Source organism: Triticum aestivum, chromosome 7D (genome assembly GCF_018294505.1).
Source record: "Triticum aestivum cultivar Chinese Spring chromosome 7D, IWGSC CS RefSeq v2.1, whole genome shotgun sequence".
In the NCBI taxonomy this organism is placed as follows: domain Eukaryota; kingdom Viridiplantae; phylum Streptophyta; class Magnoliopsida; order Poales; family Poaceae; genus Triticum; species Triticum aestivum.
The window spans coordinates 16,758,832-16,769,817 of NC_057814.1; the positions used below are offsets into that span (position 1 = coordinate 16,758,832).

General features: G+C 52.3%; 1 protein-coding gene and 1 pseudogene across 1 annotated transcript in view; one reads left to right on the top strand and one right to left on the bottom strand.

Annotated features, from left to right (window-relative positions):
• Positions 1–880, top strand: part of LOC123170629 (probable glutathione S-transferase GSTU6) — a 19,747-nt gene extending 18,867 nt beyond the window's left edge. The window contains exons 3-4 of the mRNA XM_044588460.1: positions 90–209; positions 281–880. Coding sequence (XP_044444395.1) covers positions 90–209; positions 281–673 — 513 coding nt within the window. The 3' untranslated portion in view covers positions 674–880. The remainder of the gene's footprint in view (positions 1–89; positions 210–280) is intronic.
• A 1,006-nt stretch (positions 881–1,886) lies between these two features.
• LOC123170630 (uncharacterized) lies at positions 1,887–7,463 on the bottom strand (annotated as a pseudogene).
• Between the last annotated feature and the right edge of the window lie 3,523 nt (positions 7,464–10,986).

Below are 10,986 nucleotides of genomic sequence, written 5' to 3' on the forward strand. Positions count from 1 at the left end.
AAAACTGTTGTGACAGGATCGGCGAGGTCCACACTTTTCTCGTTTTCGTTCTCTGTCCAGTGATGCGATGACGCCCAAACGGGACGTAGTTTTATGTGGAGTACCTCGACGATGCCCCTGGCCTTGCCGGCAACGACACGTCCATCCTCCCCGCAGACCCCTACAGCCGCGCAGCCGCTCACGTTTGGGCCGCCTATGTGAATGACAAGGTTAGTTCATTTGACAGATTACCTCCCGTTGCGCGTGGAGTTGCACCTCTCAATTCGCTTTGTTGCCGCAGTTGTTCCCTTCGTGCACCGGCATCCTCAAGACAGCGAAGCAGGAGGAGAGAGCCAGTAAGGTGGAGGAGACCCTGTCCGGGCTCCGACACTTGGAAGCTGCCCTGGCAGAGTGCTCCAAAGGGGAGGTGGAGGCGCCGTTCTTCGGTGGTTGCTCCATCGGGTTCCTTGACATCGCGCTCGGGTGCTATCTTCCTTGGTTTGAGGCAGTAGGCCGCCTGGCCGGCTTGGGGCGGCTTATCGACCCGGCGAGGACGCCGAAACTAGCAGCATGGGCGGAGCGGTTCAGGGTCGTCGAGCCGGTCAAGGCGCTGCTGCCTAGGGTGGACGAGCTGGAGCAGTACATCACTACGGTGCTTTATCCAAAGTGGAACGTCGCGGTCACCGGTAACTAATTAAAGATCGTGTCGTTCCATTACCGGCGGAGGATCGTGTCAATCCAATAATTCCTCCGCCTTGTGAGTTGTTGTTTTCACGCCAAGAGTTGAACTGTTGCTACTAGGTCCTTAGTGTCTCCTCGTCGTGGATGGTGCGCATGCGTGCACTCTCTTCGATCTGAGTTGTTGACATGTTGTTTCGTGAATAAACTGAAGTTTCGTCCATCTTGCATCTTGTTTGTGTTAGCTCTTTTATGACCTCGCATATTAATTACCAGTATATGTTTTTCTTTTTGCGAAAAAATTACCAGTATATGAATCTTCCTCCATCTTGCATCTCAATTACCAGTATATGTTCAACAACAAGATTATTCCCGAGCTCTTTTTTTCGATAAAGGGCGCTTTTATTAACTCATAATGTAGCATCAAGTGGATACAAAGCATAATGAGCGACATCCGGCCTCTGTATAGCTAAGATGCACACAGCCTTAACGAAGAGTCTAGCAAAGTATGTATAAAAAAAGACAAGTTGGCAACAGTAAAGCCATATGAGTCCAAAACTATGCCCATGTCGACGGAGGAGATGGACCGATCCGGGATTATGTTGCCACCCATGTTGGGTAAAAACCTCCCTGGCCACCCGCTCCAACCGCATACACACTGCCTTGAACAACGATTGATACTCCGTTCGCTGTAGCGTAGACCACATACGAAGCTAGTGCGTACAACGGTAAATAATCTGCATAGAAGAAGAGGTTTTGCCATTAAAAACAAAATCGTTTCTACATAGCCAAAGCGACCATAATAAGGCAGACACTCCCACCCGTATTAGCATACTAAAAGTATTTGGTATTCCATCAAGCCAGTGACCATATATATTGGCAACACTTGTTGGTGGATACAAATTGGACGCTATTTGGATGACTGACCATATAGAACGCGCGAACTTGCACTAAAAGAAGAGGTGTTTAATTGTCTCGTCATGAGTACAAAAGCTACACTTCTTACTTCCTTGCCAGTTGCGTCGATCGAGGTTGTCTTTTGTTAGCGCAACTCCTCTCCGAAGATACCACATGAAAATCTTATTTTTAGTGGCATCTTTGATTTCCATATTAGTTTATTATTATTCAATGGAGCCTCTAAGTGCGAGAGTGCACGGCACATAGAGTCAACTGTGTAGGACCCAGATGTAGTGAGATTCCAGCGAAACACATCCCTCCCTTGTGTCAAGTTAACCGAATCCAAGGGATAGAAGATGTTGCCATGACGCAAGGCGGAGGCCAATCAAATCCCTCCTAAATGATACATTCGGCGGGGAGGAGCTGAGCACGTGCGCACGAGTATCATTCTTATCGCGTACAATTCGGTACAAGGCCGGATACTGTTCCTGAAGAGTGGTGTTTCCTAGCCACCTGTCCTCCCAAAAACGTATCTCAGAGCCGTCCTTTATCGCGACTGATCCAAAGCGGAATAGATGTTTCTTTACCGCCATCAGACCAGACCAAAAATGTGAGTCACCAGGTTTCCAATACGCCTGGGACAATGCTTTTTGGCCTAGATACTTATTGCGCAACAGGGCTTGCCAAACACCATCCTCGGTAAGTAGCTTGAACAACCATTTACTGAGCAAGGCATCATTCTTAACCTGGAGGTCCTGAACACCTAAACCTCCCTGGTCTTTTGGTCGACAAACCACACTCCATTTGGTTAGCCTACACTTTTTATTTTCACTATCTCCTTGCCAAAAGAATCTGGATCTGAAGTAATCTAGTCTTTGCAGAACCCCTTTGGGAATTTGGAAAAATGACAGCATGTAGAGAACCATGTTTGTGAGAACAGAATTGATCAAAACTAGTCGCCCTCCAACGGAGAGTAACTTGCCTTTCCAACTGCTCAACCGTTTCTCCAATCGCTCTTCCACATGTTTCCACTCCGCATTAGTGAGACGCCGATAATGAATCGGAATTCCCAAATATTTAATCGGGAATTGGCCTTGTGCACAACCGAACAAGTCAGCATATTGCGTAGCCGCCTCCTTGGCTTCTCCGAAACAGAACAATTCACTTTTATGGAAGTTAATTTTCAGACCTGACATTTGCTCAAAAGCTGAAAGCAATAGTTTCATATTTTTAGCCTTATCTAGGTCATGTTCCATAAAAAGAATTGTATCATCGGCATATTGCAAGATAGAGAGTCCGCCATCCACAAGATGTGGCACTACTCCTGCAATTTGACCGTCTTGTTTGGCGCATTTGATCAAAGTAGCCAACATGTCAGCGATAATGTTAAATAACATTGGAGACACTGGGTCACCCTGTCGTAATCCCTTTTTCGTCTGGAAGTAATGACCTACATCATCATTGACTTTTATAGCCACACTACCTCCAGTAACGAAATTTTGGACCCAGTCACGCCATTTATCTGAGAAACCTTTCATTCTTAGGGTATGTTGGAGAAATGACCATTTGACTTTGTCGTATGCCTTTTCAAAGTCAATTTTAAATACTACTCCACTCATGTTCTTCCGGTGCATCTCATGGACGGTCTCATGAAGGATTACTACTCCATCGAGTATATTTCGTCCTTGCATGAAAGCCATTTGGGATGGCTGAACAACATGATCGGCAACCGCGTTGAGCCTATTAGTCGCAACTTTGGTGAAGATTTTGAAGCTGACATTAAGGAGGCAGATCGGTCTGAACTGTTGAATCTGTTCAGCCTCCTTAGTCTTTGGCAACAAAACAATCTCGCCAAAATTAAGCCTAGATAGGTCTAGTTGGCCGGCATGAAAAAAATTGAACAACTCCATTAGGTCAGTCTTGATGACATCCCAGAAGTCTGATAGAACTCGGCGGGGAAACCATCAGGGCCTGGAGCTTTGTTATGTTCCATTTGGAACACCGCAGCTCGCACCTCCTCTTCAGAGAAAGGTGCCGTCAGAATATCATTCTCTTCTTCTATGACTTGTGGAATGTCATCTGTTCGGGTCTCATCTAGAGTGAAGTTCCCTTCCTCTGGAGCCCCAAATAGACCACTTGTAGTATTTGGTTATATAACGCTTGAGCTCTCCCTGACCCTCGATCCGTCCCTCATCCTGTTGGAGGCTAAAAATACACTTCTTCCTATGCCGCCCATTGGCGACCATTTGGAAATATCATGTATTGTTGTCTCCCTCCAAAATGAATTGGGCACCTGATCTTCGATACCACTTGATTTCCTCTTCTCGCAATAGACGTGCAATCTGCTCATTGGATTGATTTTTCATATCAATCTCCTGTTGAGACAAAATGCGAGTCTCTGCTATTTGTCGAGGTCATCTATAATAGTGGAAAGGCGTTGCTTTTCTTTTTTATATATACCACTTGTGTGTTTGGCCCATCCAGTTAGGAACCGCCTCATGGCTCGAATTTTGAAGTTCCATCTTTGAATCGGTGTGCGACCAACAGCAGGCCTCTCCCATAAATTCTTAACTATATCCGCAAAACCATCCCGATGTAACCATCCCAATTCAAATTTGAATGGACGGCGAACAGTGGGAGAGCTAGTAGAGTAAGAATCAAGAATGATGGGTGCATGGTCCGAAAGTAACTCAATACACTCTAGGGCACGCACTGTTACCATAGGGAATTTTAATTCCCATTTGGTATCCATGAGTACCCGATCGAGCTTCTCGTATGTTGGCACCGGACGGTTGTTGGCCCAAGTGAACTGTCGCCCCGACATACTAGCTTCTCGAAGATTCAAACTGTCAATTACAACGTTGAATAAGAAAGGCCAGTGTGTGTCAAAACGATCATTATTTTTCTCTTCCTGGTATCTAAGGATATTGAAGTCGCCTTCAATAAGCATTGGATGGGGGTTATTCTTAGCCAAGTTCACCAATTCCCGAAGGAAAGCGGATTTATTCTCATCTTGGGCAGCCCCATAGACTGCAACCAGACTCAATGTATAATTGTCAGCTCTATTTCGTAGGTGGAATTTGATGTGAAATTCACCAACCGAAAAAGCTAACAAGTCCATGGTTGTGGTCTGTATCCCAAGTAAGATTCCTCCGGACCTTCCACGTGGTAGTAAGCAATGCCATGTATATTCCAAACCACCTGATAGGTGATCAAAGACATGTGCATGAAAGTCACATTTACCAGCCTCGGAAATGGCCACAAAATCTAACCCATGGTCACGCACACAGTCATCGACGTGTTTATGTTTAGTCAAGTCTGAAAGACCTCTGCTATTCCAAAACATGCCTCTCATGTGGAAACTCGGGTCAGGGTGGATACCTTCGCCTTCTTGGGCGGTTTTTGTTTCTTTTTTGAGGAGTGGGATTTTGATTTACGCGAGGACGCGGTGAAGTCACAAAACATGGACCCAAGTCGTGCGTCATCTAATCCGACCTCAGTTACCGCACCAACCAAGTGGGAAAGAAGCGGACCGTCATAAGCAGCCGCCGGTTCCTCCTCCTCGGTTTCGGGGTATGGTAAGGGGCTCGAACACTTTGGAGAAACCTTTAATCGGTCTATCTCCATGTGTTTAAGCACCCCCACCGAAATGCACACATCATTATTATTTTTTCCAATTTTAATTCGAGCGTTATTTAAACTAGAGGAAATACGAGAATCAGAAAAAGAAAGAAATGATTTATTGCAAGGTGTACCTGTAGGAGGGTCGGGGTTACGCTCCGCCTGACGCTGCATCGCCTTGGAGAGGGAGCACTCATCAGTGGCCGAGGACCCGTCAGCAGAGGTGAAGTGACGACCACTGCGCCTTAACGGAGTATCCGTCAGCTTGGTTGGAGTAGAATGGAGCGCCGGCTGCGGCATTGGAGAAGACGGAGGCGATCCCAACGGTGCAGCAGCTCCTGGCTCCATTAGAACGTCAGCAACGGGTGACGAGGATAGCTCCATGCTGCGCCCTGTGGCTGGACCAAGTGTCACCGCAGCAGCCAGATGACAGCTCGGCGCGCTCTGTAGCGAGGGTGACGACGCAGGTGATTGCAGAACCTTTGCCTGAGCAGTCATGGGCTGTACTGGGCGTCCATCGCCGGTAGTTGTTGACGAGCCTAGCTCAGCGACAGCGGCCTCCTGTAGCGTCGGTTGCACAGAGCCATGCAACCCCACGGGCGAGTTCTTGTTGGCTGAAGCATCCATGCAAGTATCAGTACGTACACATGCAGCTACAGTTGCACCCATGCAAGCATGCACTTCCATGCGTGGAGATTCCACGGCCGCCACTCGCGGCGTCGTGAGCAAAGGCAGCTCATTCTGCAGAAGAGGTTGGTGCAGCGGTGTACCAAGGTTGACGGATACCGGAGGCGGCGCCGGCAACGACGACGGCGAAGTGTAACCTGCAGCAATCTCGCCAAGCATGTTCGAAGGCCCTGTAGTGTGCTGCAGTTCAGACAACGGCGCGGCGAGAGATGCAGTCAGCATAGGGACTGGAGTGCTCGAGCTCGAGTTCGGAGGAGGATTCACACTCGCAGAGTTTCCTTTCTTTGCTTTTTTGCTAACATCACCATCGTTAATTTCATCATCACGGCCATGACCTCTATCTGGGCCATCATCATCTTGCTTCCAGATTAGAGGTATGAAATCTGCATCTGGAATATAGTCATCCTTTTCAACCTGGTAACAAAAATTATACCAATCAAGCTTGACAAATGCCTCTGCAGTTGTGGAATCTCCTCCATGTCATTATTATAGGTGAATATATCCAAAGAGCGCACAGCAACCTGAATGCGTATAATACCATGACGACGTGGGGCATAAAGATCAACATCTTGAGTTGCTCCAATGACCGATCCAACAGCCCAAAGCCCGAGGAAATGTCGTAGTGAATGAGGAACGCCGTAAACGTGCACCCAAACAGTCTCCAGAGAAACATAAGATGGGACATCTTCAACTTTCCATTCTTTAAAAGCAATTTCAACACCATGCGACTTGACTCGAACCTTTACGTCAGCCATTCGGCGAAGATCGTCAAAGGAGGGGAATGACACCAAAAAGGCATCCTTGCCATGCGGAATAGCCTCCCACTTCCACTGAGTCTGAGTCCGAACGATCTTAGCAATCTCAGCTTCAAGCACCACTGCAGGTAGCTCCCCACCGGAAACTGTGACTAAGGCAATTGGCGATGCTGATGGAGAAGTGTCGATGTCCTTGCACACGTGCACACGTGCTCTGGGATCTGAATGAACATGGAAGCATTAGATCCTTGTCCACAAAAAGATGCCGAGGGCCGTGGCTGCTTCAGAACGGGACAACGAAACATAGCGTGCTTGAAATTGTTGCAGACGTAGCAAAAGTGATCATTAGACCGGCATTTGAAACAGTGCATCTTTTCTTTCTTGGTTTTAGGCACGTTGGCAGAGGCTTCGTCCTGTTGAGCGGCAACCGTGCCGTCGGACTCAGCCAATGGTGGCATGGCGTGGGAGACGGCCAAGTTTGCGGCAACTGGGGGCGCCTGAGGTATTGGTGTTGTATGTGCGCCTGGCCGACGCCCATTCTTCTTCTTCTTCTTTCCTCCATGCTTCAATGGTCCGCCAGTACCAAAAGCGAAGTCTTGCCCGCTCGTTTGTGAGGGGCCCGAACTGGGGCCAGCGGCCTGTTGACCAGCACCAGCACAGGTGGAGCCAGCTTGGTAGTGTTGTTGCCTAGCCGGAGCGCCAAAATCTAGGGGGTCCAGCCGCCGGACCAAACCCAGCGAAAGGAGCAGCCAGGGTCGAGGCGCCGATGAAGTTCGTTGTAGCAGGTGCCTTAGTGGTGTTGGAGGCGAGGCCGGACGTCGAAGGGTGCTGCGGCGCCCCAGCCATCGGAGCCGGCGAGGAGATGCGCAGCGCGTCAGCGTAGGAACGGTGCGAGGTGATTGAGGGCGATGCGAAGGAGCGAATAGGGTTCGCAAGTCGTGCCCAGCACCTAACCACACCCGGTCTACGGCTGAGATCGGCTTGACGCAGTGGACGTCCACGATTCACTTGCAAGGCTGGCCCATCAGACAGTGGCGGTGTCGATGGATCGCGACTTCCACGGCCGCCGTTACGCGAGCAGTAACTGCAGGAGACGACCTGTCCGGCGCCTGAACCGCGGTTGTAGTGGACGTCGACGCCGGCAGAAACGCTGCGAGGGCCACCGGCGGCGTCACCCGAGGACGCGGCAGTGGCCCATGCCATGGCCGGATTCGAACGCCCTTCGGCTGCGCCCGAACTGAAGGAGCCGTCGAGTTTGCCAGCACTTTCTCCGGCGATGTCGCGCCCCTCGGGGAGGAGCAACCACTTGGAGACGCCGCTGGTACTTCACGATCGCTGCACACGGGCCCGGCGTCCATACGATCTGGCGAAGACCTGCGAACATCATCCTGAAGCACATCAGCTGAAACAGAACTAGGCCTCACCTGCAGGGAAGAGGATGTCGACGGCGAGCCCCGTTCCCAAACGCGTGATGCCAGCGTGGGGTACCCAGTGTCCATCCAGAACTCCTGAGCAATCTCCTCTTAAGTTTTCTTCCTCCTAGACTTGACAGTGGACCAACGGCCGCCCTCGACTGCAACCCCGCCGCCGGTGAGTACCGCGTCAGCCATGTGAGACGCCAAGCTGGGCACCTCCCCAACCTCAGCATGCTCCTCCTCCTCGACAGGCAAAGCCCCGAACCGTGATCCAGTACAAGTCGACAGGGAGAGAACTCTAGGCGACAGATCTCCCGGCGCCAGGGTGAGCCGCCTCCGCCTTCGCTGCGTCCGATCCGGGAAATCTAAAATTTGTTGCTAGGGTGCTGATAAACGTCGGCCGGGGTATAGATGCAGCTATTGGCTGCCTCACACGCCGTTCCCGAGCTCTGTGGGTGGTGATTTCTAAGGGATGGATTTTACTAGGGATAAGATATATTTTTTGAGAAAATCACGGGATAATCCTTTACCTCTCAAAAATGTTATCAAGACTTTCCTGCTGAATTTTTTTGGGTGTGGCTAGGTCGCAGTCGACTAAAATTTAACCAAGTCTCAGACAGGTGACATAGTATATAAGAAGAAGAAAAACTGAAAAGAAAAAATTGTACAAATCCCCATGCAAGATCAAAGGATATAGCATCGACTGAGACATAGCGAAGTCTCAGTCGACGGAGACTTAGCAAAACTGTTCAGTATAATGTTTATTTAGTAAACATAAAATAGACTAGGATTTGTCGTACCTTGTCTTATACTCCAAGTTGGTCACTCTACTCCTATATATATGCCCACGAAGCTCAAACAATACAATAAACTATTCCACCAATTCTCTCTCTCCCTTCTAAGATGGTATCAGCCTAATCGATCCAACCCTAGCCGCCGCCCGCCGCTTCCACCCCGCGCGCCGCCCTTGCGCGGTCAGCCTCCATGACCGCCGCCGGGGCCGCGCCGCCCGTACCTAGGGTTTGTCCGCCGATCGTGTTGACCGGCTGCCCTAGAGAGTCTTTTTCCCGAGCCCTTGCTCCGGGTTTTTTTCGCTCTCTCGCCGGTCGTTTTGATCTGCGTTTTCTTTTTGGTTTTCTGATCTATACTTGATCGGTTCGCGTCGCCCGACGCCGCCGTCGACCCCCGTGCGCCTCTACGCCGACACCGGCGCGACCGGCAGGCTTCTTCACCGACCCCTCACGGCAGTCATCCGCGTGCCGGCCCGCCCTTGATCTACGCCGGCCGTCACCGCCCTCCTTCGACCGGGGCACCTGCATCGCCCTGACCTGGCAGCCTCGCGCCATGCGGTGGCCCATCATAGTCGTCGTTCGCATGTCGGCCCGCCCATCGATCCACGCCAACTACCTCCGACGCGTCTGCACGGCGGCCTTGTGGTCTACCTCGCCGGCCTCGTCCCCGACTGCGATATGATCGTCGGCTCCCTCAGCTCGGGTGTCGCCGCTATGTTGGTCGCTCGGGCCTCATTTCCCGTGCGCCGGCTGCTTCGGCAGCCCGGGTGTCTGTGCTGACGCGCTCTTCCACACGATGTCCCACGCCGTTCGTCATCGCCGGCTTCATCTCGGACTCCGGCGCCACCCCGCCTGCACCGAGCGGCGTCCCTTATATCGCGCGCAATCGTCTTGATCACCCGCTCGCCGTTACGATCAGCCCATATACGCTCCGCGACCGACCTGGCCCATCGGTTGCTCGCACCTCCGCAGGTCCCGTAAAGATCGTCCCCGATTTCAGCGTGTACCTCCACCGATCGAGCAACGGGTTGCCGCTCCGTCGCCTCGTCGGGCCGCAGCGCCGCCGCACCGTGGTTCTCCTCGTGATTGCATCGACTCGCACGTCGCCGCTATGTCACCCCTTCGGGCCGTACTGCTGTGATACGCGGTCCCCGCCGCCGCCCCGAGGCCGTCCCGCGGTTGCACCGACCCGCGCTCCACCGTTGCGCCGCCCCTTTGGGATGTAGCGCCGCTGCCCACGGTCCTTGCTGCCGCCCGAGGTCTTCCCGCCGTCGCCTCAACCCGCCCGCTGCCGCTGCGTCGCCCCTTCGGGCCGTAGCGCCGCGGCCCGCTGTCCCCTTGGCCGTCACCGCGCATCGACCTCCCTTGGTATGTGTCGCGCCGTCTCCCTCAGCGCGGGAACGCCACTGTCTGCGCCGGTCTTCGTCACACTATTGGGTTCCTCGCCTACTTCGATCACCGCCGTTGCGCTCCTAACCTAGCTGTCGTCGCCACTCTTCTTCGGCCTCCGCCGCCGCTACCTCTGTAGCCACCGCCGCCACCGGTCCACCCCTTCGGCTTTGTCCAGCACCAACCCATCGCCAGCGTTGCCGTCATCTTCCTCGACCACTTCGTCTACTCCGACCACCGTTGGTGACATCGGGCGCCACTAACGTCGTCGAGTCCCCTTCTCTGCTAGCCTCTCTGACTCCTCGACATGGCGTATAGCTCTTGCTGGTCCCTCGTCTACGCATGTCCGGTGCTGGCAACACTGATGCATGCCTTCGTCCATGATGTGTCCCCGTGCCTGGCAAGCCTAGAGCGGCGCTTCGTCAACTTTGTCTTCGTCGGTCTATGCATGCCCGGTGCTGGCAACACCGATGCGTGCCTTCATCCACGATGTGTCACTAGGCTTGGCACACCCGCCGCGATGCATCATCAACACCGTTTTCTTCCCGGCGCACCCCTACTTCGACACCACTGTGCCCATGCTAACTCGGCGCATCCTTGCGCCCGCGGCTCCATGGCGACATCCTCGACACTGGCTACCCGACTCGACATCGACCACGGCATTCTTCGCACGGCTACCTTGACCACAGCTACACCACCTACGCTCTCGGCTACATCGACAACCTACACAAAGGGCTACCGCTTTGCTTGCGCAAACTCATCGGTTTCCACTCC